Consider the following 27,589-nt stretch of genomic DNA (forward strand, 5'->3'; position numbering starts at 1 on the left):
AGAGTGAACTTGAACTCTATTTGTGGTATTTAGGTCTCAGAGAATAAGGAATTTGATGTGTTTCAAAGGAGCAGAGATTTCTGGGTTGGCTTTGGGATGTGTAGAAGGAGTGAGGATTGAAATCAAAGGTAATTTTCCTGAGTAATAAAAACTGAGCATATGAGTATTCATGAGCCTCACCTAGTCCTGGTTAAAGGAGGCAACCTGACTTGGTATTTTGACTGCATCTGCAGGATGAGGGGATTGTGAAAACTACTTGGCAAGGGCAGGACAATGGTTACCCATCCTCTACTGTTCATGAGAAGAGGGTATTTTATCTGGCAAAGTGAGCAGCTAAAGTTCAAAGAGATCTTTAAGAGCTATTGCTACATGTATTATATAGTAATGTCAATGAACAGTAGGGTAGAATGTTGGGAGTGAAGAGCAAATACAAACTCTGTTGTCCCAATAAAGAGGAAGCAGGCACAGCTAGACTGGCTTCTGGAACAGAAGGAACAAGTGATAACAGTGGCAGGTGATGATTCTTTTTATTGATGACCTACTTTGAAACAGGCATGGTGCTGGGAAGGCAGATTACCATCGTTCCTACCTTCATGTTATTTACAGTCCAGTAGAAGTAAGTGGGCATCATGCTTAGGGAAGCAATGAGGGGGTGAGACCTCTGCAGTCTTAGAAGGAGCCTTTAGGAATCAAGGAGGTCTGTCTTTTTTTAAATGACTTTTTTTAAATGACTTTTTCTTTTTTTACTTTTTAGGAAAACAAATGCATTATCACCCAAAGACAGGAAAAAATCTCTAGGGGAAAATAAGAAGATTGGAGCTGGGTGTTGGGTCCAAGGGGGGAGGGGATGAATGTCTAAGATGGATATCAGGCAATCAAAATCAGAGATAAATAAAGCAGGTATTAGAAGAAGAGAAGCTTGCCCCCATTGTCAAGAGGTGGTAAGTTATCCAGCTTCTAAGGAGGTGGCCTTGTCTGTTACAACCCAGTTTAAACAGTCAGACATGGGGCACTAAATCCTGGGTATAGACAAGCCAACACTGAAGCTGCTGAGCTGGAAGAAACCATGTGTGAAGGTGTTTCTTAGCACCTATTTTAGTATATGTGCTGCCGAAGCGAGCACGTTTCTTAGCACCTAAATAGAGAATAAAGATGTAAGGAAGGAACTTAAGCTTTTCAAAGAAAGCCTGAGGAAACTAAGTATGTTTGGAGTGTCCGGGAGTATAGATAAAGAATTAAATATGAAAATGCATAGCAGATGTTCACGATTTCAATTTCTAAAGCTCTGAGGGACATCTGGTAAAACCAACACTGTCTCAGTGCCCATGTTTGGGGCGGTGTCAGGGTAAGGAGTAGGCTCCAGGGCTTGGCAGGAATTTAAGAAAAAGGTTTTTGGACTTTTATTCCTATTTGGGAAGGGCACTAAGCATTTTGAAAGACTTCCCTACCAGCTTTGCAGAGGGGCCTATAGTGAAGGGACAGAGGCATGATGGAATAAGGGAGGGGGACAAATCAGGGCCACAGTTTTAAATGAGTAAAACGTATCATGTTCCAAGTTCATGCTGAGAAAAAAGTATCTTATAGGCTCAACTTGAAGACCAGCTCAGTCTTCCTGAGGAAGGAAAAATAGGATGACTTGGGGGGAAAGGGATGACACAAGTGTAACCTTAGTGATTTGGGTCTTAGACCCTGAGACAGCCCTGATCCTGAAGGCAACAGCTGCTGCAGCAGAAGGAAGAGGAAACAAGGTGTCAGCCTTTGGCCCACTACTTTCCAAGACACTGGATTTCAGAGAGGGAAAGCTGTTAGCCCAGGGTCTTCACGGAAGGTTTATGGTAACTTTCCACCATAAAGCTGCTCTTGATTCACTGAAAGAGGGTGATGATGAAACAATAGGAAAAAGGTACATTTGTGTAGGCTTTCATAAGGACAGTCATGACCATCTTGGGGGGACTTTTATGTCCTTATCTGTAAAACAGTGTTGATCTGTTTTGAAAACTCCCTATAATGCTTACTGGTGTATCTGTCATTTTGATCTGTGCCCTCCAGTACAGTAGCCACTAGCCATGTGTGACTAATAACAGTCAAAATCCGCTTACTCCCTCGGTTCTACTACACAAATTCCAAAGTGGTCAATAGCCAATGTGGTTCATATCTACTGCATTGAACAGTGAAGATATATAAACATTTCTACCTTAGGCCTATTGGATACTACTGACCTAGGTGTATGACCTGCTATGGAGTAGCTGCTTTATAAACTGTTGAGTGAACAGTCCCCTGCACTGTTAGTGATTGCTAGTAAGAGGCTTGGTTTGAACTCTACCCTTTCCCTTTCCCGACAAACAGAGCCAAGAAGTTGTAGGAAACCAGATTGGAGTCTTGGTGCACACAGTGTACAAGTGACCATTGGACAACATGGGTTTGAATTGTGCGGGTCTATTTAGGTGGATTTTCTTCAGTGAATATAGTATAGTACTATGAATATATTTTTCATATGACTTTTGTAACATTTTCTCTAGCTTTATTGTAGAATACAGTATATAATACATACACAAAATAGGTTATCAATAAGAGTGGTCATCAGGCCAACAGTTATCTTTCTGGGGAGTCAAAAAAATATGCTGGTTTAAGCTTGTGCCCCTAACCCTCACATTGTTCAAGGATTACCCATAATCCCAAGGCCCTCTAGAGAAGGCAAGATGTGTATCTGGGTTAGTTCAGTTCCCAAGATTGATCCTGAGCTGCTTGTCTGCCCTCTAGTTGCAAACCTGATGGTAGCACCTTAGAGGTGTTGGCCACTGGAGTAGAAGTCTGGGGAGGTGGGACACATTCAGGGTTGGGGACACATTGACTGTCCAAACTTCACCACTTACAGCATGAGGGAGTTGCATCCCATCTTTAACCGATCCAGAGTCAGCTTCTTGTCACAAGAGAAGGTGAGTGGGTGAAGGGAACTTGAAGGGAAAATGGAAAGAGAGATGTGTTGAGGTTCTAGTTCTTTCATAGGGTCAGTTATAGGAACCTCATGTGAAGGGAGATACTCTATATTGGAAGGTAAGTATCCCTCATGGGTGGGAAGGTAGTCCACTGGGAGAACTGTCAAGGGGCTCGCTAGGTGTCCTGGCTTTGAGTCAGAGCCCCTGCTCCCCAGCATCTTGTACAGATCCACGAGTTGTCCTGTCTCTGCTATGAGAGCTTTTGAAGGTGGTAGGCTTGAAGCACTGTACTGTGTGTCTTCCTCAGAGGTATAGTGACCTTGGACTCCTTGCCCCTTGTCTGGCCAGTTGGGGTGATAGGGATGTCTGAAGAGTGGGGTTACTTGATGAAGGACTTCAGTGATGATCAGGGTCTCAGGTTCTTCAGGATTGGGCGGGTCTGTCAGGAGTCTGTCCGAGGGCAGCTGCTGCTTCTCCTGAGAAAGGGGAGGGAGAGACTGATACAGCTATGTTATGTAAGTAGCCCTTGGCAACTGACTTTTCCAGGGTTATGAAAGGCCTCACAGCCTGCACTGCCTAGTTGGCTCAAGGTGGGACTCTGTGGGCCCTTGACTTTGTGACAGGAGTGAAGCAGTTAACATCGTCAGGGAGCAAGATGAGAGCCATGGCTCTTTAACACCCCCAGCCAGTGAGTAACTTACTATGCAGCTCAACCCTCAACCAGACTCTTTCTGATGAGTCCAACTGCACTAGCTGTTTCTCTAGGATAGAGGGCATAGTAGGTGCAAAGCCAAGGCTGGGCTTGCTCCTGTCTGGGGGAGGAGCCAGGAAAGACTTTCAAAAAGTCACACTGGAGCTGAATCTTGAGAAAGTTAACTTTTCAAGTAGGGATGTAATGGGCCAGGAGGACTGGTCTGTTCTGGAATCTGCTAGTTCTTTTGCCAGGCAAACAGGCTTTGGAAATTTGAGGTCACATGATGAAGAGATTTTTTTTTTTTTTTTTAAGGATGCTAATGACTTCAGGCTTTGCTGAAAGGTTCAGGGTAAACTGGAATCTGGATTTCCTTGGAAAAACTGTTCATTCTTTTTCCCCCTATGGCTGATTTTGTTTGCTACTTCTCTGCCTTCTCTTTGTCAGTATCACATCAGTTACTGACTCTTCAATATCCTAATTCTTTCCTTTCCCAATTTACTGCAGATTCCCGTGTCCAAGTGCAAGCACTTTGTTAACATTTCTCTTTCCATGCTTTAGTGGGCTCTACCTGCCCCTCAAAACTATCTTTCCCACTGACTGCTTGATCTTTCTAAAGCAGACTTCCAAAGCCTTCAACTCAGACTTAATCTGCAGTGAAGCTTTTAGCCTTTAGTTTGTCAGGTGCCTGCACTTTCCTCTCCCTCCCCATGTCTACATTCAGAAACTAATTAAGGCACACCATCCTGTTTGTTTTTTTTTTTAAACACATTTTTTGCAGTGCCACCACCACACTGGTGCTTCCACTGCTAGCCTCCACCCTGCTTTTGTTTGCTGCACCATTTCTTGCTTGATGCCCTTACTCTCTCATGAAGACCCTCCTGATTGTTTCTGCCACTGGACTCCAACAACAGCAAGGAAACCACCATCAGGTTCTTGACACATGGTATTTTATATGATTGCTTTTTTTTTTTTTTTTTTTTGCATGCCCATATACCATCTATAAACAAGGATCATTCATGCCTTAAGAGGAGTAGGATGACAAAAAAAATAGCTTTGGTACAGTGGTACTCTACAGGATGGGCAAATTCCTTCAACTCTGGCCTTTGGTTCCCTTATCTGTCAAATGCCAAGTTGTGTAAGAGTGTTTAGGTCTGGATTGGCCTCTGATGTCCCCTTCTTTCCTCGAGCATGGCAAGCATCCAACAAGTGAATGATGGTGCTGCCTCAGGACACACTTCCACAAAGGACACTGACAAGCTAGAGGGTAAGTGTGTGTTTCTTTCTTGGGAGTGTGCTTTTTTCTGATCATCACCCAAACTGGCTGTGGCAGAATGGTCTGGCTTGGTAGATGGCCTTCAGCTCTGGGAAGCAGAGCTAAAAAAAGCACTGTAACCCAGATGTGGGAGAGACTATACAGAATGCAGAAATGGTTTGTTTCTTTTGTAAGGTGAGGCATTTGCTATGCCTTCTTGAAAGCTTTGACAATATTGATAGGGCTTGCTCCTCAGAGCTTGTACAAAGCAGGCCCTCCGGCTAACCAGGCCTGGGGCAAGGCCTCTGGGACCACTATTAGCTCGGGTACCTTATGGACACTGTTTAGTTTCTACAAGTTCAAAATGGAGAACATCCCTGCGATCGTCTTTATGGTTTGGCTTTTTCTCCAGAGCTTGGAGACATGTTACATTTTAGCCACATCTTAAAAAGTGGTAAGGGGGAATCTAAGGCCTGGGAACTCAGAATTCTGAGAATTTTGTTAGAGGTGAAAGACATAATACTGTGTTTCTAATGTTTGCCTCAGCCTATTGCCAGGAGAACAGTTTAGGTCTTTAAAAACAGTCCACCTACTTTAGAGGTCAAGTGACATGGAGTTCTGAGGCTACTACCTCAAGGCCATCATAACAGATGCCATGTTTAAGCAAAATCTTATTTTTTAATTTATCAGTTATTTTTTCAAAAGATACATATGCACATAGTTTTGTAAAAAAAAATTTAAAGATTTTAAAGTCTGAAGAGACTTCGTAATGAAAATTAAGTGACCCTCTTACCTCCAACCTGCTACCCAAAGGCAACCAATAATAGTTTCAGATGCAGGCTTCCAGAAATAGCCTGTACACATGCTGCAATTGTGTATGTGTATAAAATCTCCCTCCTTTTTATACAAATGAGAACCCATTTTAGACAACTGTTACAAACTTTTTTTTCCACCTTCAAATATCTTAGGGATTTTTAGACATGTAGATCTCTCTCTTGTTTTTAGTAGTTGCTTAAATACTTTTGTATGGATGTACCCACATTTAATCTGCTCCCCTGGTGGCAGGCTATATTATGCCCAATTTTTTGGCTTCTGTTTACAGTGCTACAATGAACAATATATAAACTATACAACCTTGGACACATGGATGGCAATTTCTATGAGCTTTTCTCTGTGCTACTGTCTCTAACCCTTTGTGTGTCTTTCCCAGCATTTCTTCTAGGTTTTTACAGTCTTCATGGGCCCTACATGCCTCTGTTTCTCCTCATGCCCAAACAGAGGCAAACAGAGACCATGACGCCAAAGCTGTAATTTTGGGAGCCAGGTGTCCGGGACTGACCCAGAGATGCTTCCCACCATGCTATTTCAGGCTCTTAGGATGTGGGACTGTGGAATCTCAGCAATGGAAGAGAGAGATCTTAAAGCTCAGCTGACGGAGCTTCTACTTGGATCCTCTCTGACACCGACAATGGCATCCTTATTGAATGCATGCCCATAGGTCATCACAAGACTGCCACCAAGTGAGAGCCCAGTGCGCGAACACCTGTTCAGTTAGTCTGTTCAGCTCAGAGGTATTGACTCCTAGAAACCCTATGCACCCTATGCTTAAAGGAGATCTTTTAGAGTATGTAATATAATGGCAGGTAGCACATCCTACTTGTATATGAATCCAGGATCCAACCATTTACTAGTCAACTAGTGTTGGGCAAGTTACTTAGTCTTCTGTGCCTCAATTTTCTCATCTGAGAAGTGAGGATAAAAATAATACAACCTCAAAAAAAACAAAACAAAACTAATACAACCTCATAAAGCTGTTGTATGGATTAGATTTTAATGCATGAAAGAGGTTTTTAAAGTACCTGGCACAGAAAAGCTATATGGCTATATATATATATATGCCTTATTTTTTTCGTGCTTGGCTTTATTGCACTTTGCAGATACTGTGTTTTTTTGCAAAATGAAGCTTTGTGGTAACCCTGCCTCAAACAGGTCTGCTGGCATCATGTTTCTAACAGCATTTGTTCACTTTGTGTCTCTGCATCACGTTTTTATAATTCTTGGAACATTTCAAACTCATTATTATATTTGTTATGGCGATTTATGATCAGTGATTATGACTTGCAGAAAGCTCAAATGAGGATTAGTGTTTTTTAGTAATAAAGTATTTTTTTAATTAAGGTATGTATATTGTGTTTTTAGACAATGCACTGAACACTTAATAGGCTGCAGTATAGGATAAATAATAACTTTTATGAGAAACCTAAAAATTCATTTGACTTTATTGCAATATTCACTTTATTGAAGTGGTTCACAATCAAAGCAATAAATCAGAGGTATGCCTGAATATATGTATATGTAAACATATGAATATATTATTTAATAATACAATTATATACTGTATTATATATAATACAGTATGTATATGACATATATATATAATTAAATATATGTCTACCTATATAAAAGCTACTGTTGTTATTATTGTTCTTGCTATTGAAACTTAACAGGGACAAAATTCCTCAATAGTGAAAGATGTCAGGTGTGAGTCTTCCTGGGAAGAACCACCTTTGCCTTGCATGATCCATGTGCCTTAACGTGACATCTTCATCCTCATAACAGTTTACATGGGAGATACTGTCAATTCCTGTTTTACAGAGGATGAAACTAGGGCTCAAGATCATCAGGACAGTTGCCCAAGCACAATCCACCATAATAAGTGGCAAAGGTGGGGTCTGCACCCAAACTTTATTTCAAAGGCACTAACAGCAGTGACTTCAGTTCTCATTGAGGCAGACATGGCTGAAACCTGCTCTCTCCCTGAGCAACAGCTGGTACCACTGGCTTCTGGCTTGAGGAAGGGTGTGGATGAGAGAATGCACTGTGTAACTGAGAAGAATCTTGGAGGAGAATGGTTATGAGGTGCAAGGAAGAGGGTGGGCTGCCAGGGTCCTGGGCAAGAATGCTGGCATACCGCCTTCCTCCTCTTTGCTTCCCTGAAATGCACAGTCTTGCTCCATGTTCAGATGCCTCCAACTCCTAGAACCCCCACCCAAGATGGCCATCTTGCCCACAGTGAGCTATTCTTACCTCCTTGGGCCGTGCGGCAGTGCCCTTCTCATCCTTTAGTCTCCGCTCTCCTATCTACCAGCCGAGCAACCTCTCCTTCTTTAAAACCTTTTCCTTACACAATGGAATGACTTACTGGCTTCCTGCCAACACCAAAATAGTCTGAGCTCTATTTATCTGTTCTATGCTCAGGACAGGAAATGTCACGGTAAAGCTCCAATTCTCTTGAATTTGGATGAGTCAGGCTAGTGCTCAGCAAAAGGCAAAAATACTTGCTTTTTAATTTTTTTTGAAGTAGTTGAGGTGAGGAAGGGAACATAAGGCAGAGAGAGGAATGAAAAGCTATAGGTCTTTTAGTCTTTTCGTCATAAGCTTCGAAAATTCCTGTGCATGGGAGTGTGACTCAGTAACCTAGCACAGGGGGTTCTACCTATCCATAGGAACTAAGCACTTGGTAACTAAGAGTGGGAAGATTACATCACTGGAATCCCATCAACTCACCAGTAAGCCTTTATAACCTTACCTCCACGATGGGGTATTTCTTGGCCCAGGTGCTGTTCGCTGGGTCTGGAATTTCTTTACTACACCACTGAGGTCTGAGGGCCAAAAGGAGAACAGATACCCTATAGATAAAACAATGACATCTGGTTAAATGTGCCCACAGTGGCGTGACAGCACTGGTGCACTGATTGCATTGTAGAGGTAGTTCAGTATGGGGGTATGCAAATGAATACAATAAAGCCCTGAAGGAGAAACATGATGCATCATTCAGGGCTAGACTAGTTTTCTCTGGTTTGGGTAGATGATAGAGTCATGATGGAGCCATTTGGGGTTTGCTAAATAAACAATGAAACTTTTACTCAATGTGATGTTTAGCTGTCACTCTCCAGCCGTGCATTCATTTCACAGTGGTTACATCCCAAATGTGTGATGAGCACATGCCACATACTGGAGATGGAATAGCAAGCAAGAAGACGTGGCTCCTATCCGTGGGGAGCTTATTATTTAGGTTAGAATGTTTATAAAGTGTTCATGATAACAGGTAAACTATTATGATAAAAGTAAAAAACAACAACAACAACAAACCCTTAAAGAACAAAACAGGATACAAATGGCATAAGTAGTTTGAACATAACCAATTTTTAAAAAAATGCCCAGAAAAAAAAGCCAGAGAGAAATAATCCAAACTGTTAACAGTAGTTGTATTTGATAATCAGAAGAAATATGGGTCTTTTTTTTTTCTTTCGATCATTTCTGGGTTTTTGAAAAAAATATTTTTTTAAGATTTTATTTATTTATTTGACAGACAGAGATCATAAGCAGGCAGAGAAGCAGGCAGAGAGTGAGAGAGAGAGAGAGGAGGAAGCAGACTCCCTGTTGAGCAGAGAGCCTGATGTGGGGCTCGATCCCAGGACCCTGAGATCATGATCATGACCTGAGCCGAAGACAGAGGCTTAACCCACTGAGCCACCCAGGTGCCCCATTTTAAAATATATTTTAAAATGTGTTCATATTACTTTTGTGACATGGAAGGAAAAGATTCCTTAAACTGTTTCTTATAAATGCATGTGACTTAAATGTTTTGTTTTTTAAAATTTGAAACTAATACGAAACATTTTTGAAAAATTGGCTTTAATAAGCTTTGATGTTTAATAAGAGTAGAAAGCTTCCAGGATGTTTAGTCCTTTGAAGCAAGAGATGTGCCCCTGTGACAGTTTTTCTCCAAACAAATGTGAGCAGATCATGCAGATGAGGACAGTACCCAAGGGACTGGGGGCCAATAAAAACCTGGAAGGAAACAGGATCTCTAATGATTGTGTGGAGCACAGCTGCCAACCAACCTGGATGACTCACGTCAGGACTACTCTGTGGGAGAGCAATAAACTATTTTATTAAAGCCACCGATCTGGGGATTTTTTTTTTTTTTTAACAAAAAAGCCTTCACCCTAACTGATATTTCCCTGAAGAAGATGAATGTGATCCTCTTTGACTCTATTCGAATTAAACTTTTTCAAAGTCTACCTAAAGAGAACTCTGCTTTGAAGTATCTATCACACATGGAGCTTCAATAAATGCAAAGCTTTTCAGTCAAGTTCAATGGCTAGTAGAATGACTTTGAGCTTGTATTATTTTGACCTCTTCTTACTTTATACATTTGGAAAAAACTCTGTATCGAATAACTCATTAAAAAATTCTCTTTACAAAATCATACCTGTTTAAAGAAATTGTAGAAAATAGTTAAACAGGACTACAATCACCTGTTATTCTATCCTCTTTTAGAACCACCATTAACATTTTGGTGCATATCTCTGAGATAGAGAGTATTAATCACTTCCCAATACTCGACCTTCTTCCTTAGGTAGAGGACCCTGATATACTGGGATGACAATGAGCCTAGATGTAAGATGACAGTTTTAAGTTTCCCTTACCCTACCACATTCTGGCCAGTGTGGTGTAACCAAAAGTGTCCTAACTTTTTCATGTAAAGGCTCCTGAACAGGGATGTGTGGGCGCTTTCCCTCCTTCTGCCTGTAGTTGTAGAATGCAGGCATGACGACTATAGTTCTGCAGTCATTGGACCATGAAGTGAGCCAAGGGATGAAAGCCAAGAGAGGATAGTGGCACAAAATGACAGAAAGAGCCTAGATCCCTAATTGCTACTATACCAGTCCTCAACCTAAGTTTACATCATTAACTTGGGTGAAAAACTCAGCTAGTTTAAGTCCTATAATTGGCTTTTTATGTTACATAGAACCAAATTTAATGCTAGCTGATATATCTTGCATATAGGGTGTGTGTGTGTGTGTGTGTGTGTGTGTGTACTTTTTAAAAAGTGAAAGTATGTAATTCTTTACAACCTTTTTAACATGTAATATTGCAAATATTAACCATTTAATTTTCTTCTACCTCTTTAATGGATATAATATGCCATACAGCATGAGATACAATTTGATGTAGGAAACCAGTCCCATATCACTGGGCATTTAGGTTGTTTCAAATTATTCTCCCTTAATGAAAAATAATTCGGTGAACATATTTGCCACTAAATATATGCATATACTTACGATACACTTGTAATAAATTTCTTCTTACAAATTGCTAGGTCATAGGTATGTTTTAATTTTTTTTTAAGATTTTATTTATTGACAGCCCAAGCAGGGGAAGCGGCAAGCAGAGGGAGAAGCAGGCTTCCTACTGAGCAGGGAGCATGATGTGGGGCTCGATTCCAGGACCCTGGGTTCATGACCTGAGCTGAAGGCAGATGCTTAACTGACTGAGCTACCCAGGTGCCCCAGTATCTTTCAATTTTTTAAAATTAATATACACTGTTGTCCAAGAAAGTAGAATAAATTTAATCTGCTACCAGAAATGTTTGAGAAAACCCATTTCTCTGACCCATAGTGGCAACAGCTATTATCATTAAAAAAATTAATTTACTGAAATTTGAAAATGTAACCAACTCACTTTTGTCGGAAGTAACGCATTGAGAAAATGCCCACTATGACGACAGCAACACAAATGCTTGGTGCCACAAACACACTCCAGTTGGCTTTACCTGAAAAGTTAGCAAACCCTGTGACTTAGTTATCTGCAATGAACATGTAAAAAGACATTTTCGTGAGCCCTCTGGCACCTACCCACCTACCCACCTACTGGATAGCCAGGCTCAAGAACAAGGTCAACTTGTTTTTGTCCCTTCAGTTGGGTAAAAGGGGCCTATGGTTCTAAGGAAGGGGCTCCAGCCCTACAAGGGCTCCTTCCTCTAACAGGGGCAGAAGGAGAAGGGGGTGTGGTATACAAAGCATTGGCTGTGAACAGGGAGGCCCGAATTCTAGTCCTGGCTTTGCCACTGACAGCTATGTGATCAGTGGACTTCAGATTCTTGATCTATAAAGGTTGAATGATGACGTCTACAGGTTGCTGTGAAGATGAGAGATGGTGCATATGAAGCACATGGCGATGTATCTGAATATAAGCAGCCCTTGAGAAATGTTATGACCTATTTCACCAAGCCATTGGAAAAGCTTATTGTTTATTTTTTTTTAAGATTTTATTTATTTATTTGACAGAGAGAGATCACAAGTAGGCAGAGAGGCAGGCAGAGAGATGGGGGGGAGGCAGGCTCCCTGCTAAGCAGAGAGCCCTATGCAGGGCTCGATCCCAGGACCCTGAGACCATGACCTGAGCCGAAGGCAGAGGTTTAACCCACTGAGCCACCTAGGTGCCCTAAGGGAAAGCCTTCTGTTTTAATAGGGTCTTTGAAATTGTTCTGATTCCTTGCTATGACTATGCAGTTTGCAATGTGTTAGGATTCTTCATTAATTCATCCAGTTAATGAGTATTAACGCATTAAGCCCTCTTGGGTGCTGGGATGCACAGATCACTACGACATTGGCTCTACTGTCTTAAGTCATGAATCTAGTCCAGGAGACATGTGTAAACATGTAAATAAACCATGATGCCATGGGGTATACATAAAGGCATGTACAAGGCAGTGTAGCAGGATTCAGCATGGGAAATGACATCAAGGGGATCCCAGGGTGTTCTCCCAAAGACACAATGTGAAAAGTGACAGATCTGAAGGATGGAGCCAGCAAAGCAGACAAGTTAGGGAGGCAGACTAGACATAATTAGGCAAAGGCATGGAAAGAGCAAACAGTGTGGCACTTTCCAGCAACTACAGGTAGTCTGGTCTTGCTTTCAAGTATAAGTGATGAGCGTATGGCAGAGGATGAAGCTACACAGGTGAACAGGAGCAGATCGTGCTGGGCTTGGGGAGGGAGCAGTTTGAATTCGGCTTAAAGGGCCTTGGGGAACCACAGGAAGTGGAATGTCAGCATGGAGCAGGGTGTCTTGCAGAAAGATTCTCCTGTTCCACAGCAGGGCAGGTAGATGTGGGGACCTGGGGGAGAGGGGGTGAGCGAGGAGGGATGAGAAGCCACAGCCCTGCCAGCCCCCATGAGAGGTGTGTCACGGGGGCTGAAGGGGGCGGGGGGAAGTTGACGCAGGCAGCTTTGCTACTCCCACCACTCAATCAGCACGATCTGACATTTCCTTAGCATCTGCCGTCCTTCCTGGGCAGATGGGACAAGTCTGGAGTACCACACAAGTAGAAAGATGCTGAGTCGTTAATCCAATTAATCCCTCACAAGTTAGCTTCCATGGGAGTACTAGGAGATGGGCTTTGTCAGCTTTCCCAGTGGAGAAGTACCTGGCATGGAACAACAAAGTCCCGAATGATCAACCTAATACCCCATGTTGCAAAGCAAGAACAGCTTGTTTCATGCTTGGAGCAGATGCAGACAGGTGCTGCCAGAGAGAACAGCACAGTTTAGCCCGCAGAGGGAAGCCCATGCTAGCTAGGTCACTTATTTATGTACTCCAATTTAACTGAAGTCACTAAAATCTAAGTTTGAACTGTAGTTCTACCATTTGCCACTTCTATGACTTTGGGTAATTTTCTGTACCTTCTTGGCGTTATAAAAAGGCATCCTCATTCCATATTTCTTTATTCATTTTGAATAGAGTGCCTCCTGGTACTGTAGCCAGGTACAATCATGTAAAGCAGACACTTCATGTGGCTGTGGTCAGGATTAAATGAGTAAAAGTATGTGTTACACAGACTGAATTATGTCCTCCCACCCCCAAAATCCTATGTTGAAGTTCTAACCTCCAGTACCTCAGAAAGTGACCGTATTTGGAAATGGGATCACTGCAGATGTAATTAGTTAAGGTAAGGTCAGACTGGAGTAGGGTGGCCCTAATCCAGTATGATCAGTGTCCTTTTAAAAAAGGAAATTTGAACAAAGACACACACAAGGAGAATTCCATGTGAAGATGAAGACAACGGTCTATAAGCCAAGAAACACCAAAGACTGCCACTCAACTTAGAGGGGAGAAGCAGGGAGCTGATTCTCTCATAGCCCTCAGAAGAAACAACTCCGCCGACATCTTGAACTCAAGACTTCCACAAGTGTGAGAAAATAAATTACTATTGTTTAAGCCACTCAGTTTGTGGCCCTTTGTTACAAGAGCCCTAGCAAAATAACTACAGTATGCAAAGTACTTAGCACAATGACTGCTGCATAGTAACTATCTGATATGAAGTAGCTGCTATTATTGAGATTATTCTCATTGGGCACTGGAACAGTTATTTAGTGAACAAGTACCATACTAGACCTTGAAGATAAACAGATACCAGTTCCTGCCTATTGGATTCAGAGTTTTGAATAGGGGTCAAATGTAGTGCATTATGAAGGAATTATGTTGATGCATTTGGGAGGGTTTCCTGGAGGAGGAAACATTTAGACTGAGTTTTGAAAGGTAAGTAGGTACTATCTCCAAGCAAACCATGAAGTGGTAGGGTACTCCATTTAAAGGAAACAGCAAGTGCAAAGGTGTAGCAGCAAGAAGGAAACTGATGAATGAGAGAAACTCTGATCATTTCTATGCCAGACATAGTGGGAGTGTATGCCCACGTAGCGTTCCAGGGTGGACACACCATCTTTGAAGTTATTTCTTACCTTGCAGACAAAACTCCCTCTCGTTTCCTGGGGGGCTTTCCCCAGCAGCTGTCAGAGCTGTCATCCACAGGACATATGTCACTCTGGGCTGCAGGTTGTCTATTGAATGTGAATTGGGGGATACCCTGTAGGGAATTTCTGAAGAAGGATAAAGATAAAAGAAGAAAGGCACGTATTAAAGGAAATATTTGAATGTGAGCTTTTACTTATTTTTATTGTTGTTGTTAATGCTTTATTTAATTTGAAAGAGAAAAGCACATTGCTGTTTTACAAGTACTAATTCATTAGTACTTAATACTTTGATAGGCCCTAGACACTGTCATTTGTGGCGGTCCTACTTCACAGCATACCAAAATAATTAAATATATTTTCTGTGATAAAATCTTTTGAAAGAACTTTTATCACTCTGCCTTTTTTTTTTTTTTTTTTAAAGATTTTATTTGAAAGACTGAGCTTGTGCATGCTCAAAAGCAAGAGCCGGAAGCGGCAGAGGGAGAGGGAGAAGCACACTCCTCGCTGAGCACGGAGGCCCAGGCAGGATTCCATCCCCGAGGATCATGACGTGAGCCAAAAACAGACACTTAACTGACTGAGCCATCCAGGCGCCCCTATCATTCTGCTTCTGAAATTATTTAGCTGTAGTAACTCCTTTTATTTCCCATGACTATAATGTTTCCAATGTTTTTAGATATCTTAGAAAATTTGGGGGGAGGAAATTAAATTCACAAATTGTTTTCAATAGAATTTTTAAGCAAGGTAAGTTTGGCAGTTAATAGACAGTTAAGTAACATTAATTTTTGTTTTCTGCTTTTTTTTGGTAGATCCTGGATACTGGTCTTAATGGGTTTAATATAATGATCTGCTTTAATTTGACATAAAACCTAAAAGTGAGAGCAATGGTACTTAAATTAGATTTACTTGGTGGTTTAAGCCTAGATTATTGGTCCCTTTTGCTCTCAACACTCCTACAGAGTCTCAGCAAGGAAGATGTTGTGTTTTTTGGGCAATGCACGGATGTTGTTTTTCTCCTCCTGTAGTACACAGGCAATCTTCTCCAGTGATCTGCCGGGTGTGGGTTTTGGAGTGGCTTCTCAAAAGCTGGGGATACGGGAGCAGGGCGACTAAAAGATCAAGGGCAGAACTTTGGCAGGGGTAGCCTCCTGGCTCATTCAGCAGATGCATCTGTGCTGGTGATCAAAGTGGAAACTAGAACCCAGCACTTTGAGCCTCAACATCAGTTACCAGCTCACAAACCCCAGGGCAGGTCAGACAACACTCCTGTTTGCTAAATTTATTTCAACAGTCACAAATATTTATTGAACTTGTGCTCTTGACAAGTCACCACGTATACAAAGGCACAGAATCTTCCTCAAAGTGTTCACCATCTAGTGGGGAAAACAGACCTCTTGTATTCTCTCTCACACCCGTGTTTACTATGGGTAACCAGCAAGAAGGAGTCCTGTAATATCATGGTCACTTCACCCAAAGGGGGTGCGGCCTGAGCAGATCACGTAACAGCTGTGACTATCAGAGCACTCTCTATATTCAACATCCTGTTGAGAAAAAAGTACCATGTGGAAAATTGCAAGCCAACTCTAACCTGATGAAATTGTTTGCACAGACTTAACCAGTCTGATTGAACTCAAAAAATCTTTCCTTATTCCTAAGGCAGGGGATTAAAAAATTAATTTTGGAGAGACCTTCTGCTCATCTTGCCATAGCAAAGCATCAGGGAGCCTCAGAGTCAGCTGTCTAACTGCGTGAAGGCATCTCCAGCTCTGAGAGTGAAATGAGACCTCAGAACAGAAGGGAAGGGATTTGAATGGTTTGCTGGTCAAAGAATGGTCAAAGAAGTTTACATGCAAACACACACACACACACACACACACACACGCACGTGCGCGCCCGCATATATTTGAAGAACTAAAATCATAACTCTGTGGAGGGAGCAGTGAGGTGGTTGATGGAGCCAGCAGTTTGGCTAGCAAAAGAATTTGTGTTGAGTAATGGGAGAAAGAAGTCATGCCAGAAATACTGGTTCTGCTGCCTGGTCCAGACTGTGATCTCCGGCAGAGATAAAGAGGGGCATTCAATCCACAGGGGTCTGAAATTTTAGGCTCCGGTCGTGAAACGAGGAGGCACCAGTTTAGGAAGATGGGATAGTTACCAATCTTTTGAAAGGCTGCAGGTAGGAAGGTCAAGTACTACCAGACAAAACTTAGCTGCAGTTACTGGAAACTAGTTCTAACCTGACAGTCTCCACTGGTTTAACAAGTGTGGGGCAGTATTCACTCATGTGTCAGTCAATAAATACTGTTTTTACGTACACCTCCTGTATGCCTGACAGTATGGTAGGTACAGGGAGACAATGATGAGCAAACCGCCAGGGCTTCTTCCTTCAAGATACTTTGAAACTGTTGACAAAAACAGCCAGGAAGTAACAATGCACAATGTGTGCACCGGTAGAGACATGCGCTCTTGGAACCCACGGCAGTGTTGGCATGTATCCAGTGGAGCGGCTGTGCGCCAGAATCCCCTGAGCGAGATACTAACACTGTGCAGCTGCACCCCTCCTTTCTGCTCAAGCCGACTATGTACTCCTGCACTCCCCAGGCTCCCTTTGTGCTGCTGCCTGGGGTGGGTAGCACCCAACGACAGAGGACAGGGCTCCTTCCTCCTTGGTGCTCCATCTTCCTCTTCCATTTGTGATGTCTCTTGGACGTCTTTTTCCCATGTCCTCACTTGCTGCCCTCTACCACTATCCGGAAACTGTACTTGTGGGTCTGCCAATGATTGCTGGTTACCAAATACAGTAGGGAGCTGTCAGTCCTTAATTCTAGCGGTTACATCACTTTTGTGGACCTCTCCATCTCCCTCCGTAGACCCAGAGCTCTCGGAAGACAGGGCACAGGTCTGATTCATCACCAAGTGCTTACTGAGCAAAAGGAAAACTTATTTTAAACCGGTGTGAAGTAGGATTTTGAATCTCTACCTCCTTTCAACTTATTTTAAAATGCCCTTACATAGGGGGTGCCTGACTGGCTCAGTCCCTAGAGTGTGCCACTCTTGATCTTGGGGTCTTGAGTTGGGTGTTCAAATTACTAAATAAATAAATAAATAAATAAAACTTCAAATGCCCTTACATAGACTTTAGATTCATCAGATTTGTGATAGAATAATGTAGAGATTTTCTTCAACATGTCTAAGAGTAGCTTTAAGAACCAATTGACTGTGTTGATTGTTAATAGGCATCGTGGTCTTAATTCTGCTAAAATGACAGTTGAGGGTGAGAGGAATTCTCCACATTTTAAGTGGAGAATTCCAAATGGCGCACAAAGAGGTCAATGAAGTCACCAGGTTCTGGGGTGCATTTCTGGACTGACTTATCCATATAGACCCAGTAGGAAGCAGCTTTGTTCAGTGATAGGTTCTATTTATCAATGGTGGATTAGTTAAGTGACTGCTTACAAGGCCTTAAAATAGAATTATATACAGCTTTTGTTAAAAAAGAGTGATGCAAATCCATACATACTGATGTGGACTGATATATTATTGAGAGGTAAAAAGCAAGGTATAGATCAGAATATACATGATGATCCCAAATATATGCTTTAATGTGCATTAAGGTTTTTTTTCTGGAAGAACATGTGAAACACTGCTATAGCCTAAGAGTGGAGGAAGAGTTAATTTCCACTGTATAGCTTTCTCAACTATTTGAATGCTTTTACCATGTGCAAGGGCTATTTATATAATAAAAATAAACTAGCATTAAGTGCTAGCATTAACTAGCACTCTTAATGCTAGTTTATTTTTATTATATAAATCAATATTGAAAATCAATATTGAAAAATCAATATTGATGATCTGCTAAGGTCAAGAGAAAGGACCATCCTGTCCAATCTCCCAGGTAAAAGTCCCTCTTGCAGACAGCTCTCTGGAGCCCACATCTCAGAGTGGATTTGCTGCATTCTTCCTGGACCTAACAGTTCTCACGAAGGAATAAAAATATTGCTTCTTTATGATAAATGCTCCTGAAAGAAAGCCAGCTTGCTTATGAAATAAAAAGAAGGTCAAGCCAGGAAGAAGAAAAAAAAAACCACGACTCTGAATAAATCAAAGATTAGAACATCAAATCTGGCAAGGAACTTGGAGCTGCTACATAAATGAGAGATGAAATCATCTGAGATAATGTCCCAGCCAGAATTTAATTGCTTTCATTTTAGAGTTACAGAATAATTACAGGTCAAAAGAAGTTATTTACCCTGTATTGTATTTTACCTATTTTAAGGAGAAAATAATATGCTATGATAGTATTTGCAAATGTGAGGATTCAAAATTTCTCCCAACTCATCCCTTGCAAACCTCAAGGGTCTGCATAATAGTATTCAAGTGCTGTTACTGCTTTCTGAAATGCCGTCTCGCTATAAGAGCCATTCCTACTTGCTGGGCACTAACATAGTCAGTCACTCTGTGTGCGTGTGTGTGTTTATATCTTTTATTTTTCTTCATTCAATTAATTTCATGGATATTTAGTAAGCACCTACTATGTGCTGCTCACAGCGCTAGTACCTGTCAGAATGCATATGCGTGATGTTACATGTCCCCGACACCTAAATGAGAAAGACACACTGCATTTGTCTCTCCCACATACCGCACACTTGAGGCTGGGAATTGGAGTCCTGTTCCTTCCAGTATATCCTGTAATGGAGGAGGCAGCCCATTTGCTCCTGGGCTGGAATTTCATTCCACGAAATTACCATACTCCCCTTTTCCTCTGAGATGGCATTAATGTGGGGGCCACTCCGTGGTGCTGCAAAGTAGAACACAGGCGGCTTTTGTCACCCTCCAAATCCAAACTGTTGAACAAAAGCAAAATTTGGCAAAAGGTCCCAAGACTCACGTTTGTGCTTCGAGTTACCCCGGATGGAGGTGCACCCTCTCTGGTCCCCGGATATCGCACACACGCTGATTTCATAACAGTTGTAGGGTTTTATGTTCTCTGTGGGGAAAAGGGAGTTCTTATAACAGATTTGGCATCATATGTAAGTCACTGAAGGGAGACATTTAAGTATCTGATATGGATGCATTCAAGGCATCCATTTTGCTCTCCTTCATTTGAAGATAGTTCAAGGACAGTCTGGGCTGAGGATGAAGGGATGACCTAAGTCACAAAATCTCAGCATCCTGTTTGCCATGTCAATGGCTTCAGGAAGCCACTGCTCCCACCACCAAGCCCAAGTTCACCTCATGGTGAACAGACAGGCCAACCTGAAGTGTCTTTTCAGGGTCATCACAATCAAGGAGACAAAAGCTATTCCACTTCCAACAAAGATCTAAATATAACCACACAATCTGCTTTTGAAACAGAAGTCACTTTCTCATTCTCTCTCTTTTTTAAGATTTTATTCATTTATTTGACAGAGATCAGAAGTAGGCAGAGAGGCAGGCAGAGAGAGGGAGGGGGTAGCAGGATCCCTGCTGAGCAGAGAGCCTGATGTGGGGTTCATTCCAGGACCCTGGCATCATGACCCGAGCCGAAGGCAGAGGCTTTAACCCACTGAGCCACCAGGCACCTCAGAAATCACTTTCAAGAAAAAGAAAAAGAAAGAAGAACCATGGACTTCTACAAACCAATCGTTTGCTATTTATAGAGAAGTGCGGCTTGTGTTTTCCAGCACAGAACCTGGACAGGCCTTCTCACTCCAGGGATGCTTATGGGGATCTGCCTCATGTGGCCGGGACACACTGGGACAGCTCAGGGCAATGCAGCCTCTCCTGCTGCCCTCTTCCCCTGAGCGCCCCTCAGCTCCAGTCAGATTTCACTTGCTTCACAGCCTGGAGATTAGCAGGATACCTAGGAATGGTAATGCTAATTCCTCGCTTTTAAAATGCCAAACTTTGCAATTTTCTGTCGGTCATGAAGTTGGTTGGCAAGTTGCTCTTTCCTGTCAAAACTCCTTATTTCCATGAATTTCAGATTCTACTTCTTGTAAAGAAAAGGCTCTTTTTGGGGCACCTGGGTAGCTCAGTCCTTATGCGGTTCTGTGTCTGCCTTTGGCTTGGGTCTTGATCCCAAGGTCCTGGCTCCCTGCTTAGCCAGAAGCCTGCTTCTCCCTCTCCAGCTTCCCCTGCTTGTTCCCTCTTTCGCTGTATCTCTCTCTGTCAAATAAATAAATAAAATTCTTTAAAAGGAAAAGAAAAGGCCCTTTTCACAGATACTGTGCGTAACATAGCTTTAAATTCCCAAGGAAATTTAATGGGAAATGAGAGAGAATCCTTACTAGACAACGATAGGGTCACATGGTCAGAGTAATCACTCTCTCCCACAGTGTTTAACGTCCTGCCATGAACAGATCTGGTCCCCTCCACTGACAATTGATTAGGGTGTAACATTTTCTTTTTGAGGAAGAGGAATTTTATATCACAAGATAATTTACTAAATAATGTGTGTTTTATATGTAAATCCATTGTCCCTTAACTATCCCAGCAAGTAGCACATAAAGCTCAGATGGCAACAATACTGTCAGAAGAGACCACAAGGAGATCCAAACTCATGCCATGGTGAGTTCCCATTTGTATTCATGAACCAAGTGATACGGAGAGAAGGAAAGAGTCTGCTTAGTTTAGTCATCCAAAGATTCTTCGCCATGGCAGGCAGACCCAGAAGCCAAAAGGGCAACTTGGAACATGGAATCATATTTCATTTGGGAGAGGGGTTGGGCCTGGCCACTGTCTCTAGTCCTGGAACCAGCCGACCAGCCACCGTGTCATGTGCAGGTGTGGGAATTCCAGAGGAGCTCATTAAGCAATTAGTATCATTGCATTTTGCCATGCAAAACGTGAGTTCAGGGCAGAGGCCTTGAGACTGCTGCATCAGAAGCTGTGGGTTTCTTGTGAACAGCCTACCCTTAGTGGAGGAGGGAAGAAAGTGTGGCTCTATAACTTAGCTGATATTTCCCTTTGCATGAAGAAAAGAGTCCTAAAAAGCTTGTTCCCTGGTTTGGACTTTAGGGATTCCTGTTTTATTGGCTAGTTCTTACACAAACATGCCCTAATCATTAGCCTTCAGAAGTTCACCTCAGAAAGTCCTTAGCTTTGCTGTCTAGTGTACAACATCCACATTCCTGAGATTTTTCTTTCTTTCTACACACTGGCCCCAACTTCCAGGCTCATTTCCCACTACTCCTGTGCCTACATATATACCTCCCATCCTTGGGCAAAGGCTCAGACTCCATATTTATAAACTACCTCTTTGGTGGATTTTTTTGTCAAAAGCTATTTTCATCTATTAAGTATGGGAGAGGACAAACATTAAATGATCAATAACGAGGAGTCATCACTGAGGAAATAGAGTGGGAGCATGCAGAAGCCCAGGCATCGGGGAAGGCATTTCTAGACACCTACGGATTCTGACATATTTGTAAAAGGAGTAGCTCTGTATGGTTAGAATCATTTTTACCCACAAAAGACAGTACTGACGGTCTCTAGCTTACAACCAACCTACAGCCCAAGAGCTGGACTGTGTTCTGGCCTCCAGAATATACTCCAAAACACCAGTGCTGCCCTGGCAGCTGGGAAAAGGCTGGTGAGGATCCTAATGGCAAGGAGTCACCTTACTGACTGGAGAGTGCCATACTGAATTCATAAGTATGAATTACTTAACCTTTTTAAGTGTTTATTTCCAGAATGTAACATCAACACTAATAGCTAAGCAAGTGTTTTCAAGCAGGGGAACAACTTTAATTAACAAGGTTATTTTACCCAGTATTATACCGATTTCATTCAAATGAGTATTTCTAAAGTGCTTAAAAATCTTTTAGTTCCCTAAATACACAAAACATTCTCTCTTATCATCTCTTTTAATGGTATTTGAGTGTTATTACAGAAATTCTAAAAGTAAGAAACTATAGGGGCCACAGGGTCTAAACTACCCCAAAGAGGTCAATCCTAATATAGTTTATAATAAGCGTTTACAATTTTGTAGCAGTTTGGAATTCAGTAAATGCCTTTTCTATCCACTGTTTCATTTGATCTGTAGGCGTAACAGCGCTAAAGGGAAGTTGCTTCTACTGCAACAGTTCTAGGGACAGGGAACACATCGCCCTGAGGGCCAACTGATTGTCCTCTTAGAGGCTCTCACATGTAAGGCAATTTCTTTCTCAAAACTGAGCTGATATCTGGTTTATAATGTCTATGTAGAGGACTTAGTTTCGTTCTCCAGAGCAACAAAGGTCACATAGTCTTTCCCACATATACATCAAAGCCAGCAACAGCCATCAAACTGCCCACCCACATCTAGAATTCTTTTCTATGGGATGAATGGTTCCCACATTATTACTACTACTATTACTAGTATTATTACTATAAAGTAGGCTGTATACCCAGCATGGAGCCCGGTGCAGGGCTTGAACTCATAACCCTGAGGGCAAGACCTGAGCTGAGATGAGAGATGCTTAACCAACTGAGTCACTTAGGCGCCCCAAATGGTTTCCATATTAAAAGTTCCAGACCCCCAATAACTTGTTCATCTTCTTCTGATATTCTTTGGGTTATCTAGACAACACCATCTTTAGGTGTAGTGATTATAACTGAACACAACCCACTAGAAGTCTGAACAGCTAACCTGTACAAGAGGCTCACGGTTAAGGACTAGCTCACATATTGTTTGGTAGTGTGGTCTGTTTATTCCATTTGTCTTGTCTCCATAGGTAGGGCGTGTGTATCCCCTTGGGGAGATGTAATGATGGCCATGGTGTAATAAAAATATTATAGAGTTTAGAGTTTGAAAACCTATGAAAATCTTAGCCCTGTCACGTATAACAGTAACAGTGACAGCTAAATTATTGAGTACTTAAAATGTGTGAGGCATTGTTCACAATGTTTTCCCTCCATTAATTCAATCAGTCCTCACAATAACCCAATGAGGTAGGTATTATTATTTTCCTCATTTGACAGTAAGGAAACTGAGGCAGAGAGACATTAAGTAATTTGCCCTAGGTCACACAACCTAGTAAGTGACAGAGCCAGGGCTTAAACCCAGATAGTCTAGCTGCAGAAACAGCACTTTTTAATACACTGAGTTTATTCCTAAAAGTGACATTGACAAAGTTCTGTCTGATCATTTTAGTATCTTTTTGGATGCTTTCTACCACTTGATAGAAACCACTGACAGATTTGGATTTGAGGACTGAGATGCTAACTATCATATAGATAAATCTGGATTTATTATCACACACATAACATACAACAGAATTGGGAATGAAAGATCTCCTGGTTTCCTCATCTGTACAAAGGGCAGAGTTAAACACTTGCTGCGCATGATTGTTCTGAGAATTACGTAAACTCCCACGTGGAAGGTGCCTGTCACACTGACGGGTTACTACCTAGCTCTCAGCCATGCTTGTGTGCGTCAATGAAGCATTTGTCTTATATGGCTCTGTGCCAGGCATATGAACTATCCATAAATATTAGAGGCTTTGGTCAATCAGCTGGTCTTCTACGGCTGCAGTGCTGTGTTTTAAGGTAGTGTCCTAAAGGACTCAAGGTCATCACTATTCCTCTCATGCAACTGCCTGTAATTGAGGAAGGTTCTGGGTTCCCATCTGCACTTTCTTTAAAAAAAAAGTGTGGGGGGGTGCTTAATAGCTTTTGAAGAGGAAGGTGAACAACTAAATACCTGAAATCAGAGCCGACACGTTGAGTGGGGTACACCGCAGCCAGTTCAGAGGGGGCTGTGTGCCACCCCTGGGATGGGGCTCCCTCCATTCCACCACATACTCCTGGACAGCAGGTGCAGCTTTCCCAGGAGGCTCCCACGTCACCATAATGTTGTCCACACCCTTCGAATCTGCAGAGACCTGGCGAGGAGCCAGCAACCCTTTGGGGGAAAAAGAGGGAAGCACAAAAACAAAATCACAGGTGGATAAAGATATAAAAAACAATTCATCCAGCAAAGTGTTAGGAAAAACCAATTTCTTGTTAAGAACTTCATATTTGGGGCACCTGGGTGGCTCAGTGGGTTAAGTCTCTGCCTCCGGCTCAGGTCGTGATCTCAGGGTCCTGGGATCAAGCCCTGCATTGAGCTCTCTGCTCAGCGGGGAGCCTGCTTCCCCCCATCCCTCTCTCTGCCTGCCTCTCTGCCTACTTGTGATCTCTGTCAAATAAATAGATAAAATCTTAAAAAAAAAAAAAACAACCTTCAGATTTGTTTTTATTAGTGCAAGGACCCTGTGCAGGGTTATTGGTAGAATTATTTTCCCTTCATCTTCCACTTCTGTGTCCCCAAAGGTAACTGCTGTAGTGATATATGCATACTTCTAAGCTACCTCCCAGATGTTTATTTAGATATCTGTGTATCCTTGAAAGTTAGTGTGGCTTTGTGCTTGTGTTCTGTATTTTCATGAAAAGTGCTAGGAGTAAATTTAATGCTTTTTCTTATTTTTTTCCTTCCCACTCAATATTATATTTCTGGAGTATGTCCATTCTGCTGCAATATGTAAATACAGCTCATTCCTTCCAACTGCTACTTCAAACCTCTTTCTGTCCAGTCTCCAAGTGACGATCAGGATGTTCCTTCCAACACTCAGCTAACACAAACAAGGATGCAATGAACATTCTTTGGCATGTCCTCATGTGAGCCTATGCAAGAGTGTCTCTGGATATATCTGCACAGAGTTGCTCAATTATAGAGTAAATCCACACATTATTTCATTAAACACAGCAAGTGATCTTTAATATAGCCAGTCAATTGACACTGCAATAAAAAAGGCATGAAGATTCTTATTTCCCCACCAACACTGGTTATTCTCCGACTTTCAAGTTTCTACCAATCTGGTACATGCAAGGGGGCATTTTACTGCGGTTTATTTTGTTTTTCCGAATTTTTATAATAAATATGTTTTCCAATTTTTTATGAAGCTGAGCTTCTCTTTATGCATGACTAGCGATCTGACTTCCCCCTCTGTAAACTCCCTGCTTATATACTTCACTCGTGTTTTTTGTTGAGTTTCCTGTCTTTTCTCTGATTTACAGCAATAGGTTTTATGTTCTAGATATCATTTGTTAGTTTCCAACACTAGAAATATACTCCAGTCTTTCAACTCTCTGATAACTTTATGATATGTTTGTTGCACATAAGTATTTACTTTATTTACTTTGATATAGGTGAATTTATCTATGGCTTGTACATTTTGAGTCTTGTTTACAAATTTCTTCCAACCTGGGATCATGAAGATACTGACCTACATTTTCTCTTATTGGCTTTTGGTTTTACCTTCCCCATTTAAGTTTTTAATCCAAATCTAGCTAAAAGGCTTTTTTTTTTTTAAAGGGAATAGATTTTATTATATTTTTCCATACTGTGAGTCAATATTTCCAAATGTGATGCCATCCCTAATATATACCAAGTTCCATACATTCATGGGTTTGTGTCTGCAGTCAACTTCTTTCCCAGAACACACTGTTCACATTACTAGGCATTGTGATGTCTGATTATCTTGTTGATAAAGTCCTTCCCTCATTTTGCCCTTCATTTTTCAAAGTGGTCCTGGATATTTATGACACTTTCTTCCTCCTTTTAGCTTTTAGAATTAGTGTATCAGAGTCCTCAGAAATTTCAGCTGGTACTTTTTATTGGTATTAAGTTAAATTGTTCCATTTGTAAATATGCTGCTTCATTGAAATTATTCAGCTCCTCTTCATAAGCCCCAATTCCTCCTTAATGGAGGTAAGGCTTTTATGCATTCTTTGTTACAGGCTAATTCCTAGACACTTTATACTCTGACTTTGCTCTTTAAAATGGCATCTTATCTTCTACCATTTATTCTACCATTAATTTGTGTGTATTATTCTTATTTCTGGCAAGCCTGCTAAAATTTCTAATTAGTTTTAGTAATTTGTCCACTGCCCTTGTTGAATTTTCCACGTAGTAATCTTATTAGCTCCACATGTGAAATATCTTCTCCTTCCAATCTTCAAATTAAATCTCTTACTATTTTGTTTTTATCTTGTTACAAATTTTAAAGAGAATGTGCCTACCTACCTTCATAAGGTGATATTTGCTGTAGATTTTTGGTAGAAAGTCTTTAAAAAACTAAAAAAAATTCTTTTTCTTCATAGTTTTCAAATAGGTTTATTTTTATAAAATACTTCTTATTTACTAAAAAATTTTCTCACCAAATACTTTTCACATCTGTTAAAAACATATCCCTTTTCTCTTTTTTTATTATTGTGATGAGTTACATTAATACCTTTTTCTGATGTTGATCCATTTTTGTATTCTTGGGGTCAAACCTCTTGATCATTCTGCACTAGTTTTCCTCTCTCCACCCTCCCTTCCCCCTGCTTTTTTTTTTTTTTTTTTTTTGGCAGAGACTTTTCAAAAGCAGATTTTATGTTTTAGAGAAGTGATAAGTTCGCAGCAGCGTTCTCCACATACTCCCTAACCCCACATGGGGACAACCTGTCCCGCTGCCAATGTCCCATACCAGCACGGCACCCCACTGTGGCATTTGCCACCAAAAGATTTTTTTTATAAATATTTTCAAGTACTTTTCCCCTTCATTCAGTTTTTCTGTTACTGGGACTCTTTTTAAGTAGTTGTTGTAACTTCTCTTCTATTCTTTCCACGTTTTCACTTTTCCCATGTTTTGACTTCTTTCCCACTTTGGATGGCCACTGGAAGATTCTCTCACCCAATCTTCTGCTCATTCATTCAGTCTTCAGATGAGTCCTTTCTGCTATCCAACCTATTGGCTGCGTTCTTGATTTCAAAACTAACTTTCCATATTGAATCTCTTTATTTGGGGCTTCTTCATAACCACCTATTTCTGACAGAGCCATGTTTCTAGCATCCTCTCTAATCTAAGGATACTTGTTATGCTTATTCAAACTCTCTTTCCTTCTGTTGCATTAGTGAGATTTCCTATGGCACAGGTTGCCTTTCCCAGAATGTGTGTCTCTCAGATTTCTCCTAATTTTCTACTTTGGGATCTTGTGTTATTTTCTTGGATTGCTCAGCAGCTTTGGCCTTTATCTTTCTGCAGGGGGAAAGTGAAAGATTTCCCTTAGTTTGTGCTTCTCCAGGCAAGTTCAGGTGGGGAGGAGGAGCTGTTGAGGG

The 27,589-nt window shown here is 41.5% G+C and overlaps 1 protein-coding gene across 6 annotated transcripts in view; it reads right to left on the reverse strand.

Annotated features, from left to right (window-relative positions):
* Positions 1–1,701: 1,701 nt before the first annotated feature.
* IL12RB2 (interleukin 12 receptor subunit beta 2) overlaps positions 1,702–27,589 on the reverse strand; it is an 82,900-nt gene continuing 57,012 nt past the window's right edge. For all 6 annotated transcript variants that reach the window (XM_032303830.1, XM_032303827.1, XM_032303831.1 and 3 more), the window contains 7 exons: positions 24,149–24,349; positions 19,373–19,471; positions 19,124–19,282; positions 14,473–14,610; positions 11,414–11,504; positions 8,472–8,571; positions 1,702–3,412 (listed from right to left, as the gene is read on the reverse strand). In XM_032303830.1, the coding sequence (XP_032159721.1) occupies positions 2,870–3,412; positions 8,472–8,571; positions 11,414–11,504; positions 14,473–14,610; positions 19,124–19,282; positions 19,373–19,471; positions 24,149–24,349 (1,331 nt within the window). In that variant the 3' untranslated portion in view covers positions 1,702–2,869. The remainder of the gene's footprint in view (positions 3,413–8,471; positions 8,572–11,413; positions 11,505–14,472; positions 14,611–19,123; positions 19,283–19,372; positions 19,472–24,148; positions 24,350–27,589) is intronic.

Source organism: Mustela erminea, chromosome 10, assembly GCF_009829155.1.
Source record: "Mustela erminea isolate mMusErm1 chromosome 10, mMusErm1.Pri, whole genome shotgun sequence".
Taxonomy (NCBI): Eukaryota; Metazoa; Chordata; class Mammalia; order Carnivora; family Mustelidae; genus Mustela; species Mustela erminea.